Raw genomic sequence first — 16,688 nt, forward strand, 5'->3', positions numbered from 1 at the left:
AAAGGGAAAGGAAAAGGAAAAGGAAAAGGAAAAGGAAAAGGAAAAGGAAAAGGAAAAGGAAAAGGAAAAGGAAAAGGAAAAGGAAAAGGAAAAGGAAAAGGAGCCTGGCATGTGCACATGTACTTGATACTCCTTCCTCCACCGAATCTCGCTGCGTATTTGAATTGAATGTTTTCTTGCTAAAGAGAAGTTCATTTAGTTTTCCTGAAGACTGTTTTCCTGATTGTTGTGTCATTTTTAATCCCCACTGTTTTGATGCAAGGCAACAGGGAAAAATTCTTGTGAAAGGTTTGAGGATGACATCAAGGTAGCAGCTTTTGTTCAACTTAACAACAAAGAGCACCCATAAATATGTATCATGCTGGTAATCTCAGCCCATTTCATTAACTTAAAAACTAATTAGCAAGTCAAGGTCTAAATTAGCTCTGTGTAATGTAAAGCACCAGAAATACAAACAAATGCATATAAAAATTGACCTTCTATGTTTTCTTAGTAGCATATGACTCAAGTCCTATCTGATGTTGCAGGTAATGGTGAATGTGAAGCTGGTAAATGCAAATGCTTTGCTGGCTGGGAAGGTGACCGTTGCCAGTGCTCATTACAATCAGCAAAGCACTGCCTGAATTCAAAGGGCCAGATTTGCAGTGGAAGAGGAAAATGTGTATGTGGAAAGTGTGAGTGCACAGATCCAAGAAGTTTTGGCCGTTTCTGTGAATATTGCCCTACTTGTAACAAAGCCTGTGAAGAAAACTGGTACGTTTTTTGTGTGCTAGACTTGACTTTTTAACTCAGTAGTGTTGAAACAAGGAGAAATATTTCTGCTTGGCTAGCTGTGTGCTGTATTTCTTAGATATTTAGACTGTAGAAAATTCAAACAATTCGTATTTGAGACTTTTCTCTGTGTAGCTGAGGGGTTCACACTGTCAATTAAGACAATTGCACATCCATATCTATGTTCATGAGTCTGTGTCCAAGTTTCAGCTTTTTGAAGCCAAAGGAGATGTGTCCTATGAGTATCATTTTTTCATGTTTTTTCATATGAAATCTCCTGGGTAGGAAATAAAGCCTATCGATTTGGAGTTTTAAAAATGGGCAGTAGATCCTACTCTTGAATGCCACCAAGTCAAATAATATTCTCCAAATTTGTTTTTGCACACTCCTTGTGCTTCTCAGCTGAAAGAAGGAGGTGTAGAACAAGAGCAGTACCTGCACATTGGTCAGCAGAGCAGAACTGGTCTTACCCAGAGAACAACATTCTCCGTTAATCGGTTTTAAACCACTTAGTCTTTGCCATGCTAGTTTTAAAGTATGTCATTTTTCCTTATCCAAGGGACAGTTTGGGAGTCAATATGAGCAGCCCCAGGGAGGAGACAAGTTAGAGCAAGCTGTCATTGGTACAGAGTGGTGCTGGCTTAAAGAGTCGGTGAAGCCCTGTCCTTGAGCATGGCTCTTTTATGCCCTCCCATCGGCACATGTGATGTTCTGCATCCCACTGTGGCTGAGAGGGTGAGAGATCAGCCTTTCCTTGGAAAGAGAATAGCAATCAAATCAGAATTTTTATTTGTATTCACTTGAATTATAGCTCATCTGGTGAATATGCTGGGCAGCCAAGCTGGGCCATGTCTGAAAAGATTCACTAGATAAAATGCACTTAGGCTTCACTAGATAAAATGCAGTTAGTCTTGCTCACTTACATTTGTTCAAAGTCACTGTAAAATGTTTGCCTTTAATAAATTCAGAAGATGGCGTAGCTTTGTTAAAAATTCAGGCAGGGCTTTTTCAGGATCACTTGTGATGTCCATCTTCTGCAAGGCTATACAGTAAAGATGGTAGGACTGACAGCGCTGCCTCCTGCTGCGCTGCTGGCACTCTGAACTGCCCAGCATCGGGAACTTAATGTGGCTTTGTCTTAACAGAGCAGCCAAAAAATTATTAATGAAGCTGTGTTTCCTACCCCGTATCTACCCTTCAGTTCCAGTGTGCATTCCAAGGAGATTTATAGATAAGGAAAGACTAGGGCTGAACTGGAGGTTGATAGCTGAAGAAAGGGGGCTGGACCCTGAGCTACACCCCCTGAAAAACCCACATCACAAAATGCAGAGCAGGGGCTGGATGAAGGCAGTTCGTAGCCAAAGATATGTTTTGCTTTACAACTTCTGACTACTTGGTTCTGAGAAGCATTACAGGGATAAAATGCTGAGGGAGGCATCACATTTCAGAAAAAAATAAATATATGTCGCAATGTTTTCACTAGCAACAGGAAAGCATTATGTGTAAGCAGTATGTCAGCCTGTTGATAAATTCTCTTTAAGGGAACTGCAGAGGAAGACATAGGTTTTTAATTACATTTTTCTTTACAGGAATTGTGTTCAGTGCCATCATTCTAACAATGCATCTCAAGCAAAACTTGACCAGTGCACAACCTCATGCGCTTACCTGGTGCATTATATTGACCAAACTTCAGGTATGTGACGTTTTCTATGTAATGTTAATAAGAGATTGTTCAGATTGGTAATTGAATTCACTACTGTTACAGTGTCTTTCAAAAGTGTGTCATATTACTACAATAACAAAGAAAGCAAGCAGGAAAAAGAAAAAAATCACTCATAGCTTCAGGGAAAGTAAAAGATAAATAATAACAGGAAACATGATTGGCAAGCATTGCTAAACCAGATTTCCCAGCTCCTTGAGAAGTCACATCTAATAATAACGAATCTTGCCTGAGCAATGCTTAAAGAAATATTTATAAAAATCTGTTATGGCAGATGTATGTTTTATTACTTTGGATATGCTTACATTATTTGACGTTACCAGAAACAAGGAAGAATGAAGTAGAATGCTTACCTCATGATCAGTAATGTTTAAATATTCCTTTCAAGTATAAAAAATGGCACAGTTATGAGGGCTGTGGAAGAATAAATTTTTTTAATAAAATCTCGTAAAACCTAATCAGTCCACGCTGCAACAAAAATGGTTACCTGTTGTCACTTCACATTTTTGTACATCTTTTTATCTTACAGTTGTTCCTAAATGAGGAAACGAACTGTGAATATTTGTCTCGTAACTTTACTCTTAATTAAAGAAAGCTTTCTGTGTGAGAGAGGTCTGCCAGTGAGGAGAGCAACTGGACAAGGATTCAATAAACCACATTTTCTTTCATATTTTGCCAGTGGTCTGCACTGTAATGTTGTGAAGGTTAAACTGTCATGGCCCTGTACATCTCTAACACTTCATCCTCGGTTTTTCAGCTATAAACTCACTGACTTCCAGAGAATTTACAGTGGCCAACAAAATTAAGCCTGAGCCTTTGTTCCGTAGATTAAAGGAATAATACTTTCATAATTTTTCTACAGTGAATCTTAATTGGAGTTGCCTTTCTTGATATTGCCCACTTTAGAAGCATACACATGGCAACTTTTCCCCTTAACTTCCCTTAAGTTGTTTTCCCTAAATTTGTCAAGCTTGTGTTACATTTATGCGACATTACTATGCAGTGGTAGGTATACATGTGTTTAAGGGATGTGCCTGTTCCATACATGAGGCTTTACATTTGTGTTTTCCTTTCATTGCAGAATGTTTCTCTGGACAAAGCTACTTTAGAGTCTTTTCCATAATCTTTATAGTTACGTTTCTGATCGGGTTGCTTGTTGTCCTTATCATCAGGCAAATAATTCTGCAGGGGAGTAGCAATAAAGTTAAATCTTCAGCTGATTACAGAGTATCTGCAACAAAGAAGGTAATTGATTTCAGAGCAATCACATTTAGTAATCTTTTTCTTGCATATAAAAACTAGCTAATGGTTGATAAAAATTCTATCTTCTCCTTCAAGGATAAGATGTTTTTGCCTACTGTTTGTACAAGAACAGTAACATACAGACGTGACAAACCAGAGGAAATAAATATCGACATCAGCAAGTTACGATTAAACGAAACTTTCAAGTGTGAATTCTGAAGACTGTGTGTTTCCTGCAAATGCCTATTTCCATCATGCTTGACTTCTTCAAAGTTACCTTTTGCACTCCGTCAGAGTCTTGACTGTTGCCGTATGGTTTTGTGTCATTTGTTTTGTTCAATACTGTAACAAAGTGACACGTAATCACATTCACGTAATGTGACTGTGTTTTAAATGATAGCTGCTGTATTTTTTATTTTTTTTTTTTGAAAGAGAAATGTGCGTTACTACTGTTCAGGAACATTAGTGTTGATGTAGCACTTTAGCATATTCTAATTTATTTAGTAATGGCCTAGAATGTAGATATGAACTGGTCTGACAAAGCACTGATCTCACTCTACATGTAGCTAGTACTGATGTGCTCTGTGGGAATGGACAAAAGCTGTGACTGAAATATTAACATTGCTGTATATTATAGCAATAAACTATTCAAATGCTCTTAAATAGAGTAAATGGTACTTTTATAGTTTTCCCAGTTGACAAATTGCACTGATTTGTCTGCTTTAGCCTCTTAGACTTTCCTCATTTCTTAATAAAAATGACTGGATTAAATGAGTGCTTAGTTACTAGTGTGGGTGTATAGTTGTATGTGTAAACAGACACACATGCACATACACACACAGGTAAATTATATATATATATAGTCATATGTATGATATCACTTAAAGATAATTTATATCTGATCAAGAGTAATGTTTAACTTTTTTACTCATTTCAACATAAAAACTTTTATACAAATTTTAAAGGTATTTGGAAACTGAGTGGCTACAGAAAACGAGAGATTTCTTCTGTCCAACAGCATAGTCACGATCACTGCCAGCTGACTTCACCTTCTGAGTCAGCAGCATCAACTTCATTGCAAGTAGATAAATTACACCAGAGCTGTGTTTGGTTTGCTAGCTACATGTCAGTGTTTTGCCAAATAGAGGCTTTGTGGTTTTTTTGTATAATATCAGACATGAGAGGCATACTCTTTTTTCTATGTAAGTTAATTGTCAGGATTAGTTTTTGTGAATTCTTAGATAACCACTTCAATTTCTGTGACTGTGCATTGAGAAATGTGTCTTGTGTGATGTCAAAAAGAACCTGCAGATTGGAAGATGAGGAAAACAGGAGCCTCTTTCTCAAGAGAACACATTAATTGACTTTATAAATTTGCGATCAAATTCTGCCTTCGAAATGGGCAAATTTCTTCTAAACACAGTGGGACCAATATAAGCTTATCTGAGGGCAGAATCTGAGCTACAAGTTCAATCAGAAGCATTTTCTTACCCCTGAAACTGGCTACAGTGGTAGAAGATGTTATTGTTCTATGCTTGTCAGAAGAGTCAGCCAACAGACTGATTTACTAACTTGATGCTGCCAAAACCCTACAAAAATCTGATCAAATTTTAATGCACTAAAATCTTGCTGGCAAAAAGAAAAATCATCTCAGAAGACATTATACAATCTGTAATTTTAGCATCATTACTGATACTAAATATTGGTCTGTACTTGTCATCGATAAGAGTTACAGAAACAAAGCGGGGCCTCTTTATATGCACTTTTTAGAGACTATTTCCTATTCTGTCTTCCTTCTTTAAATTCCCACTGAAATCTGAGTAGTATCCATGTGAAAGGAGGGCAGGATGCAGAACAAATGATAAGTGTTGTGTGAGTATTCACCATTTCTTGGGTCATGGATCAAGTAGGATTGAGAAAAATCATGTAGAGACAATAAGCCTTCCATAAAACTGTCAAAAAACCTTCTGATTTTAGGGTTGCTTTTTTTTTTTTAATGTAAACTGGACTATTAAGTTTTTAAAGCAGTCTTCAAAGTAGTCCCTGGACTTTTCACTGTAAAGGTAAAAGTGCCTTATTTAGAGAAAAGGGGGTTGCCTTACACTGAACCTGATTTCAGTGATAGCTTAATTGTAATATATTAATTATAGATTAATTCTGTATTCTCTCAAGTATGCCTTAAACTTTCATTTTCTTTTAAAACACGTAGAACCATTTTCCTCCTGTGTAAATTAGCAGATTCCAAACAATTGGTTTCAGTAGGATAAAGAGAAAAGATTGATAATGGCTTACATGTTATTGTCCTAGTCACAATTCATTAATATTTTTGAGTAGGAAACAAAGTCTCTGGTTATCTGTTGCACTCAACAAAACAAAACAGAAAAAAAAAATAAAAGCTCAGCGGAGAATATCTGAGTATATAACAAAAGGTGTGATTATGTTTTTAAACAGTGTGGTAATTTTTCTTAACAAACAATATTCCTCAGAATGTATTTGCCATAATGACCTTTAAAGCATTTACTAAAGTGATAACTAATGTTTTTTTTTATTTAGAAGTTACTTTTTGCTGTTAGAGGGACTTAAAATATGTGGCTAGAGGACAATGGAGCTGAGTTCTTTGTGGAAGAAAGATTTGAGCTGTAACACTCATCTTCCAGACACATGACACCGCTACTGCATTTCTTCTGTAGCACTTGTTGATTTTGCAGTACTGCCCATGAAGGGGCACAGCCAGTATTTCCTTATCGGACACCTGCCCGAATGTTTAATATGCTCTGGTCAAATAGAGCAGGCTCACAGGACAAATTGCACTGTAAGCTGCTTGCTCTGCTGAGGTTAAAAACAAGTATATTAAAAGAAAAAAAAAAAAAGAAAAAAAAAATTTTGAGGGGAAAAAAAACGTAATAAAAAAAAGCTTTTCTTGCTTCTCCCTCATGGCTTTGCTGTATTGTGGAGAAGCCCAGTGAAAAAGAATAAGCTGCTGCTAATGTGACAGGTCAAGGCTTTTAGAAGGCCCGTGGGGAGCTTATACAGAGCAGGATCCTTGGGAGGAGGCTTTGTTTCTAGGGATGGAATCTATCCATGAGAAACTCTGGCTTTGCTTGGTACTTGTTTCTCTCTGCCTTTGACCATGTTTTTCAGAAGAGCTGCTGCAGGAGATGAATAGCCCAACAAAAGCCTCACTATTTAGGGAGCTGTGTTCCCTCAGCACATGACCTTAAATGAGAAAGCAGCCTGTAATTCACAAGGCATTTCCTCAGTGATTGCAGAAGGACTCTGCTTCCTATAGTGCTTAATGTGGGAGATATTAAAGACGAATTAGTTCATATTAGTTTTCAATGTATTGTGCGTCAAAGATGCTCGTAAAAATAGGGTGAAAATATCTTGCCTCAGAATAGAACATTCCAAATTTCTTAAATAAAACTTCTTATACTGGGCTGCTTCAGAAAATTTAAAAAAAAAAAAAAAAAGAGTGAAATAATTTGACTGCATGCCTATACCCAGAAATACAATGGCAGATACTGTTGCATCTCATAATTTGGTTTGGGAGTTGTTTTTAGATTTGCTCCCACAAACAGAGCATGCGCATGACTTTTTGCAGCAGATTTTAATGTCAATATATATATAATTTTCAAATTCTAATCCCATTTTTTTAGCCTTTAACTGGTTATTTGTCTAACATTTCAGAAACCACATATTTATGCAATTAAAAAGCATGCATTTTACTTCAGATGTTTTTTATAAACTCTGAAATGAATAAATACCATGAATTGATTATTTTCAAGCATCATAAGTACATTAACAGCATTGCTACAGAAGTGTGTGGGAAAATAGCTGTTTCATCCAGAAAACGTGCACATGGTATGCGAGGAATTTTCATTGTGCCCAGCTGAAATTCCCTTTCGTTCACAAGGAATGTTGAAAGTGAACCTTCGAAAGGAAGGACGTTTGTATAGGCATAGTTTACATTTTATCCATTATTTTCAACTGGATTTATTTTTTCCTCTCTATGGTGTCATGAAAACCTGCTATGTAAAGTATTCTTCAGGCTGAAGAAGAAAAAATTATTTTCCCAGTCTGGTCATATATAATATCTATTTCCTGCTTAGCGTGCATACCTAAGTGTACATGTGCTGCAAACCATGGGACTGAACATGTGAAGCAGCTCCAAGCAACCCTTAGTCCTAAAGTAGCCCTAAGACCCAGTGATGCCCCAGGCAGAGCAAGGCAAGGGCACCACCTCCTGTGCAGGGACTTGAAGAGGGAAGGCATCCTCAGCAGGCGCAACACATCCTACAATTCCAAAGAGCATCCCTCTGGAGATGGTGCTCTGAGACCTCACTTCTCTGTTTGTCAGGGCAGAATGCCTCTTCAGAGTAGGTCAGCTTGGCAGAGGTGGTGCGGTTTGTGTCCTAAGTGCTTGGTCACACGTTAGAACTGCGTTATGTGCAGTCCACAACCACCAGCACTGCAGTTTTTTCACAGCTTTTCTCATCAAAAAATGCAGGTAACATAGAAGGGAACACTTGTGCCAATGCATACTGTAAACCTGGATGCTGCAGACTTCCATTAAAGCTTCTGGCAAGTCTTTGGGCATCTGCCCATTGACTTCCCACCAGCCCCAGGATCTCTACCAGCCAGCCTCAAGGAATGTCAGCCGTAGCTGGGAAATGGCAATAATCACAGAGGCATTTGTGCTGAGTCAGCGCTGGGTGACACTCAATCTGCTCTGTCTGTGGGTGTGGTGCCAGTGTTCTGGTTGTCCATTCGCAAAAGAGGGGAAAGATTTATTTGCTAAGGAGAAACAGAGCGGTAGTTAAGGAGAACACTACTTTTTAATGATGATCTTGACACTGCACAGACATCTCATGGATCTTACAGAGAATTGAAATTCAGGCGGAGGGAAAAAAGGTTAACATTAGCCAGCGTGAATGCATTTCTATGGTGAGCCAAATCAGTGGGGTTTCACTGAGTGCAAGCCAGCTCAGAATGGTTGGCCTTTCTGGGGCGGAGTTGGGGGAAGAAAAAGAAAAAACCTAAAATTCTTAAAATAATTAGATTCTTAAGCTTCAGAAATGCTGCTCTGGATTGCATGTTCTCTTTGTTTCCTTTTCTATATACGCTCTTAAAAAAAGGTACCTACTTATTTAAAAACAAATACTGGCATTTGTTAAAATAATGGCTTTTACCCAAATCCTAACATTTCATCCTATATTGTGTTTGGGCTGTTTCAGTTTTGTTTTGAAGGGGGATGTTGAAAGGTGGAAGATTCTTTTGGGAAGACATTAGTGTTGGACTAATTCACTGTGCTAACCCCTTCTTCACTTTTACCTACTACTGCTTTAAAAAGTAAAGCTACTTTACTTGTCTTATTTAGCAATGGTGTGACAGCTATTAATAATAATACAGTTTTTAACTTTCTATTTAACATATATTATGTTTTGTAAAAAAAGGTATATACAGATAAATAATGTTTCTCTAGATTTTATGCATAGAGACTGTTAGTAAGGGAAGAGGTTTTAAATAAATTTGTAACTTCTTACTGTTCATTTTACATGATACTTTTAAATCACTACTTTTGTTTGTCTAGAAATATACTGAATATTTTATTATTTAAAATAGTATACTTTTATAGCTGTTTATTAATTTCAGTTGACCACTAACTTCTATTTTGCTATTTATTAATGAGTTGACACTGTAGTATATTGAGATGTTTATTTTTCTATCAGAGCTGTAACAACTATGACATAGCATTATTTTAATGCAACATCATTGTACTTGCTCTCTAAAAATAAAATCAATGTTTAATCCATATGGTCTTTTAATATTTTTAATGTTCAAATGTCTGTCATAAGTTGAGGAAGAGATGCTCACCTCCTTTTTTATAAAAAAAAAGGCACTTTCATAAAGTGCACAAATGTCTGCAAAGGGAAGAACATGTTTACAGTTGTTTTAAAATGGAATAATACTATGTCAGGAGAGATAAAATATTAGAAATACTGTGTTTACCAGATGTAGGCAAACAGATAAGTGCACGTTCAGGATGAACTTTGAGAAGGTAGGAAGGGACACGGTAGCAATTAGCAGTTTGGAGGTGCAGCTGGTTTGTTTTGCCCAACCCAAATGAAACATGGATGCACAAGGAAGTGTTAGCACTTTGTAGGGACAAGAAGGTATTTTTCGTAGAAATAAGATCTATAGATTATATAGGTTATGATAGCCTTCTGCTTTGCTCTGTTGGGTTGTAGAGGAGCTGGTTTTCTGGGAATGGGTACATCTCTCTGCAGGTGCCCCATCTGCGGCACTCACTGCAGGCTCCAGTTGCTGGTGACAACACATCACTGTTTTGGGAAGGTGGCACACATTCTGTTCTTGAGCGGAATCCATAATAGCATTTGCTTTGCACAGTGCCACGAAATTTCTCATGAAAAGGACTTCAGACATGCTGCATGTAAGGACACTCAAAATTTATTTATTTCTGTGTCCTGAAATCCAGCAATTAAATCATTCCTTTATGCCTTAAAATGTCCAGGTAATGACAGACAGGGTTTCTACACTAGTGGCATAGCATTTAGACAATTTTTATTTGCATCCACAAAGTTGTCAGTGAGGGCACATCAGTGCCCTAATTTGGCTCTAATATAATGCAACTGGTATTCTGTTGCAGATACCATTTGCAAGAAGAAGGCTTGCTGCTCAGTGTCTCCAAAGAGGAAAGAAACATAAGTTACAGCTTCTAAAGCAGGAGGAAGAAAGAAATCCTGATTTCAGCCACTATTTTGACACCAGTCATGTAGGTGCATACTATTAGTTTCTCTCCCTGCATGATAGTAGGTGCAGAGTTTGACCCAATAAACACAGAGGGCAGAAGCAGAACAGTTCTGCATTAGAGACAGTTGGTGCAAGTGAAGATCTGAATACACATAATAACAACCAAAAGGCAATAATTAGAATTAAGGATAAAGACTTTGTTAACGGACTGATTTAAACTGCTAAGGATTTAATCTGAAAAGTCGGTGGTTTCTTTTGCTTTCAGGTCTACAACAAAAACAAGAACCTTGGAGATACATTCCTGCTGCCCTGGGTTTAAAACTGAACAGTTTAAATGCATTGTATGTATTAAATAAAAAATGTAATTTTACAGAAATCCAAATGGTCTGGAGCTGTGTTTAGAGCGCAGGTACTGTTGTTGTGGTGTGGGGGCTTCTGGCTGCTGATCTTCTGCCTGGGAGTGTTGTGCTGGTCCAGGTTGGGTTGGACTATACAGAATTCATGTTGCCTAGACATAGGCAGACAGTCTGATTTATTAACACCAGAGAGGCCCCGACAATATCTCCTGGTCTCTCATCCCAAGGAAACTATGGTGGGTGGCAGAAAGCAGTGTCTTTCTTTTTGCAAACATTCTGTCATTTACTTCGCCCAGAGCATAATATGGCCTCTGATTGCTTTCTTGGCCTTGAACTGCATGATTCATGAAGGACAGTTACTGTTTAATAAAGATGATGTGTATGCAAGCTGATAAAACTAAATGATTAACCACAAAAGCATAACGTTGCCAAGTTCTGTCACATATGCTTATTGAAATCAGTGCATATGATGTATTCTTTCAGCTTTGCAGCTTGCCAAGTCCCCCTTTTGGGGCCCTAAGCCCCATCCTAAGCTTCTTGTTTATGCCTTGACAATCTGGAGAGCCCAGGACCTGTTCCTGAGTGGGGTTCCTCTGCTCTCAAAACTGCTCACAGGAGCAGCCTTTCCCACAAACCCCCTTCTGACTCTTTAGCCTTTGACCATAGCCTCAATACATCCATTCTGAAAACATCATCCAGGCTGTAAGATATGTGGCTGAACTGCTGAGGAGACAGGGAATATGTCAGTGGATGCATTTTCCACTGAATTTTTAGACACACATTCACTTCGGTATGGACAAAGCAGGAATTTGAACGACTTCTGCAATTTAAACGTGGTGCTCCCTAGATTATCCTTGTCTTCAGAAGTATTTAGGGTTGGCTTCTGTCCTTGAAACATTCTGCAGCTGCACCCTGGCTCTTGTGGGGGGGGAAAAAAAGCCAACTAAAATAAATTCTTCCCATCTTCTTGTGCATCTATCCCTATCTAAATTGGTCTATCAGAGACAATTTTGCTCATTGTGCCTTCTTTGAAAATTGCAGACACTGAATCAGAGGGCTTCATCTGTGAACAGCTGATGAGAACTTTTCTATTTTTGGGGAGACAAGAAGTGTGTAGTGCAAAGCTAAAGAGAGGATCTCTGAACATGGTCAGATGCAGCCACATTCCTCTGCTCCTTTCCAGTGTTAAAAAGTCTTGATGAACTAGCCAGCCGTCAGATACCCACAGGGATTTTCCTGCTGTCAGCTTTAATTCTGATGCCCTCACAGCTTTAGCAAGGTGTATGCAACATAAAAACCCAGAGATACGTTTCCCTTCCAGTACCAATTACTGATGGAAATTTGTATAACGCATAAATATTTCTTCATGTTCACCTTTATGTGTGTGGCTGCATACGCTATCCAAAGTTTCCTCAGCATCAAGAAGTACATCTCTGATTGCTAAATAGCCTGTCAGACCAAATTATATAAATACTGTACTATATATACAGATCACATATCTTTTTTGTATATATCTGTCAGGGGGTACCTCCCTATTTCTCACACATAGCAGGATCTTCCTTTAAAAATTTGTGTACATATCTGAGTTTCTGTTAATGGTTAGGCCACTATCATGTTGAAACCATAACTTGAATTGTTCCCCAATATTCATCTCCTTGAGTCTTTGCACTTTTATCTTTTTTGGCTGTTGCCTCGCACATTAAACCTAAAGCATGGAAGACAGACACAGCACTTTACACAGGGATTCTTCATTCCCAAATAGGTTCTAGTCGTGATGTTAAAAAGTAAATCTTTAGCCAATTTATTCCTCATGCCATTGAAAGGGAGGTCCTGCTTTTTAAAAAGGAAAGTATCTAAAGAAAAAGAAAAGATAATGTATCAGACAGATCATTTTGCGAACCAAGAAGAGTGGGATACTCAGAACGAAGATTGTCTTATTGTCATATGACAGACTGAGAGTGTTTCATGCTGCCTAAAATGAAAACCAAGTAGACTAGTTTCCAGAAAAACAAAACCAAACCAAACCAAACCAAACCAAACCAACAACAACAAAACCTTTGGTTTTAACTGTATCTGAGGTTCAGTTCTATGAAATTGCTGTGCCCTTGTGGTTCAGCTGAAGACTACATCAGAAGTGAACATGCTGAGCATCTTTGAATATCAAGTACATAAGGTCCCCTTTGAGATCAGATATATAGCAGATCAGAACTGTTATTGTAACATGTTATATTCTTAAAAAAACGCCCAATACTTTACAGAACCTGCTTTGCAAGCCAAAATATAAGAAGCCTTATTTATTGTATTAGCTGATGTTCCCTCTTGGCTCACAGAGAATTTATGCTAGCAACTGTTGGGGAGTATTTTTACATTTTCTATTTTTCCCCTTCTCACTCACTGAAAAAAATAGTTTGAACTACCTGAAAATAATGCAGTGTATAATTCAATGTAAATTCCTGTACTACTGAGAAATTTTGCTTGTCTAGTTAGCTGGCTTTTTGTCAACTATGTCAATTTACTCAATTATTTTCGGGGGAAAAGAGAAAAAAAAATAACAAATGACTGTCAGCATCACTTGAAATGTCTTGAAGGAAAGTGTGTTACTGAGTTTAATGCTATAATTTAAGCTATTTGATACATTTGGTGACCTAGTTCCTATGGAATTCAAGTGCTTTTGCCTTGCCAAGTTTTACTCCCTACTTGGTCAGTGCCCAGTTCCTGCTGCTTCCCTGGGCCAATGCAGGTGCTTGCCAACAAAGTCAAGTCTGCAATGTCCTTTGAACCAGCAAGATAAGAGAATTGTTATTCTTGAACACACTTTGGCAAAGAAGACAGTATTATAATTTTGCTATGATTACAATACCTGGGTTGAAGTTTTTTTGTGTATAAAATTTATAGTCAATTTATACACAGCTACTCCTGAAGTCACCAGTATATCATACCTGAAATCTTGCTAATTCTAAGGTTTATTTTATGACGGACTTGCTTGAGGCACCAGATATTTGAAATTTGAATCTTTTAAAGATGTTCCTTGGAATGATATTTTTCAGATACTTCATTTCCCCAGGGTGCCTCCCTAAAAGACACTAAAACAGGATTTAATTTACAGTATTCTCAAGGAAGGTGAGCAGCACTGTGCCTTCCTTACCTTAGGGATACAAATTGATGAGTGCTCTCACAGCACCAGAACCACGCTTTGATAAGAGACCTTACTTTTTATATCAGTATCCCATGAGAACAGACAGATTTTTTCAGACCTAGAGTCCATCTTGCCCAGTGTAGCTGTCTCCAACAGTGCAGATGAGCTGCCATGGGAAGCATAAGCACACTCTAAGTGTATATTATTTATCTGAGTTTCCCCCAGCCTACAATCATTTTTCAGCTCAGGGAATTTCCTACATCTGATTAGTTTGTTTAATTAGTAACCCTCACTTTCAGCTATGTGCCATTAAACTTATTGAAAGAAAAAATCACCAAGTTTGGAATTGCCACATGAAGAACTGCTTCCTTTTGTTTTGAACCTAGTGCTTTGCTTGATAGCCCATATCTCCTGCCTTCAAACAGAGTGGACGCTGAGCCCCAGCCACTCCCTTCTGCAGAATTTGTCACATGTCCCCAAGTCAATTTTCCCAGACTGCAGAGTCCAAGCATATATGTCATTCTCCATATCAAAGCCTTTCATTATCTTTGATCATCTTTGCTGCCCTTTGCTGATCCTCTCCTATCACTCGCATCCTCCTTTCCTTCCCTAAGGATGAAGGAGTAGAGCTGTTTTCAAGATTCAAAATGTAGATGAACCACCTATTTACACAGGGATATACTGATGTGAGTATTTTCCTATTCTTTTTATAATACTTCATAACATTTGTATGACTTCATTTGATACAGAATTTTCATGTCTTTCTCCTTAACAGAGGTCTTATACTGAATTATCATCCTACCATGTTTAGCTCTGAAACCACTGAACAAAGGAAAGTTGGTCACTCACGTCTATCTTGAATGCAAATGTTAGCGGTTTGATTCCACTTTGGTTCAAGCAGAATCTCTCTCTCTTCTTCATAGCTTCTCCTTAGTCTGCAAGTAGCACCATTCCTAGTGAAGCAAATATCTCTTCCAGATACCACCCTCTCAGAATTACAGCTCTGCCTTTCTACTTCTCTCTCCAGTCCTGCACAGGGTACGGTGAATGTTTCAGAGAAAGTTCCCACCAAAGTCCTGGTCTCCAGGTTTTTTCTGAGCAAAAAGTTTTTGCATCCAGAATTTCCTACCTTTCCTCTCCTTTATATGGCTGATGCTCACCTGAACACTATGAGCTGCAACCCACTGCCTCTGAGGTTTACTAGCTTTGCACTAAGTAGGCATATTGTATGTTAGTCTGTATGTCTGAACCCCTGTGCATCTGTTTGCTGGCCCAGAGCATCTTCCCCCTCTCTCCTTCCTGCTGGATATCCTAATTTGAAAAAGACACTCATATTAAAAGAGGGCACATATATATAATCCAGTAAAGAGGCAACCTGTTATGGTAGTCATATTTCCTTTCCATTGCCAGTATGATGTTCTTGGACATCTCCTCTGTCAGCCTGGCCTCAGCAGAAGCAACCTGTTCAGCAACCTCAGTGTGCCCTCAATGAACATCTCCATTAGCCCACTTTCCTCTGGGTCAGCTGTCCTACACTGATATCCATACACACTCCCTGCAGGAAAAGCACTAGCGTTCTTCCTTCCTTTCACCTTCCTGAATAGGTGCAAGAGAAATTCCTAAAGCAATGCCTTTTTCCAGATGCTCCTTCTTCCATTAACCTCCCATAGCACAAAAACCAGAGAGGCATCAACCTCTTCTGCTCCTCTCTCTCTACAAGAGCGAAAAAGCTTGTCCAGTCACTTACTTCTAGACTCCTACTCACTCCATGCTAGAGCTGGCCTTAATAGAGGAAGGCATCCTCGCCTTGCCTCTGACTTTACACCTGTGCCTGGCTGACATCCTCCCACTCACCCCCCTCCATGCCCCCCAACCTCTTCCTAGACTGGGTTGCTGCTCTTGAATGCCTTTGGTTGGCCACTTGATTGGCTAATTAGCACCTTGGCTCTATACAGAGGATTCTTGAAAGGGGAAAATTTCCTAAATGCAATATTGAATTAGTCCTACAACCTGCAGAGTTGTAAGAGGGAAATGGAGAAAAAAAAATATTTAAGGAGATTATAAGATTTACAACTGAAAGGTTTGCAATACTTTGCAATACAAGTTCCTGTAACAGAACTAAGTTCTTCGTTTTATCTTTTCTTCCTACTACTCAGTCCACAACCTTCCACAATCGGGAAGGTATCTATAACATCACATTTGCTCAGCAAATCTGCTGCCTCTGGGCTAAATTTCTCTGTCCATTCTCCATGCTTCATAGCACAGCTCCTCCAGTGCCTAAGCCTGGTTTGCTGTGCATTGATTCTGCATCCTTTGGGATCTGTCCCTTCCTATCCTCAGAACTTCTGCAAAAGTATTTTTGGGGAAGGGTAGAAGCAAAAAAAAATACAATTTTAATCCGTGGTTGGTTAACTTAGATTCTTAGAAAAATTGTCTAGAAATTTGAGGAGGTTTCAAGGTTTGGAAGCTAGAGTTAAGGGATTATGCCTGAGTCATACAGATGAAGTTTTTATGTATGGGCCCTAAACTGTCCTGCTCTAAATAATATCATCTAATAACCACGTCATTTAGTAAGTGAGACTCTCTGAATTATAAACTGAACTATGACAGTGGGAAAGATTGTTTCTAAGACAAAAAATAAAACTATACAGAAATAAGGGTGCATCTGAAAACAGTTAAAACAAGGATTATC

The 16,688-nt window shown here is 38.4% G+C and overlaps 1 protein-coding gene across 3 annotated transcripts in view; it reads left to right on the plus strand.

The window, feature by feature from the left end:
• ITGB8 (integrin subunit beta 8) overlaps positions 1–9,545 on the plus strand; it is a 46,512-nt gene extending 36,967 nt beyond the window's left edge. For 2 of the 3 annotated variants that reach the window (XM_065051269.1, XM_021299022.2), the window contains exons 11-14: positions 528–753; positions 2,361–2,464; positions 3,573–3,736; positions 3,830–9,545. In XM_065051269.1, the coding sequence (XP_064907341.1) occupies positions 528–753; positions 2,361–2,464; positions 3,573–3,736; positions 3,830–3,952 (617 nt within the window). In that variant the 3' untranslated portion in view covers positions 3,953–9,545. The remainder of the gene's footprint in view (positions 1–527; positions 754–2,360; positions 2,465–3,572; positions 3,737–3,829) is intronic. The other variant, XR_010470065.1, reaches the window with a different exon arrangement.
• Positions 9,546–16,688: the final 7,143 nt, after the last annotated feature.

The sequence above is a fragment of the Columba livia genome, chromosome 2, assembly GCF_036013475.1.
Source record: "Columba livia isolate bColLiv1 breed racing homer chromosome 2, bColLiv1.pat.W.v2, whole genome shotgun sequence".
Lineage (NCBI taxonomy): Eukaryota > Metazoa > Chordata > Aves > Columbiformes > Columbidae > Columba > Columba livia.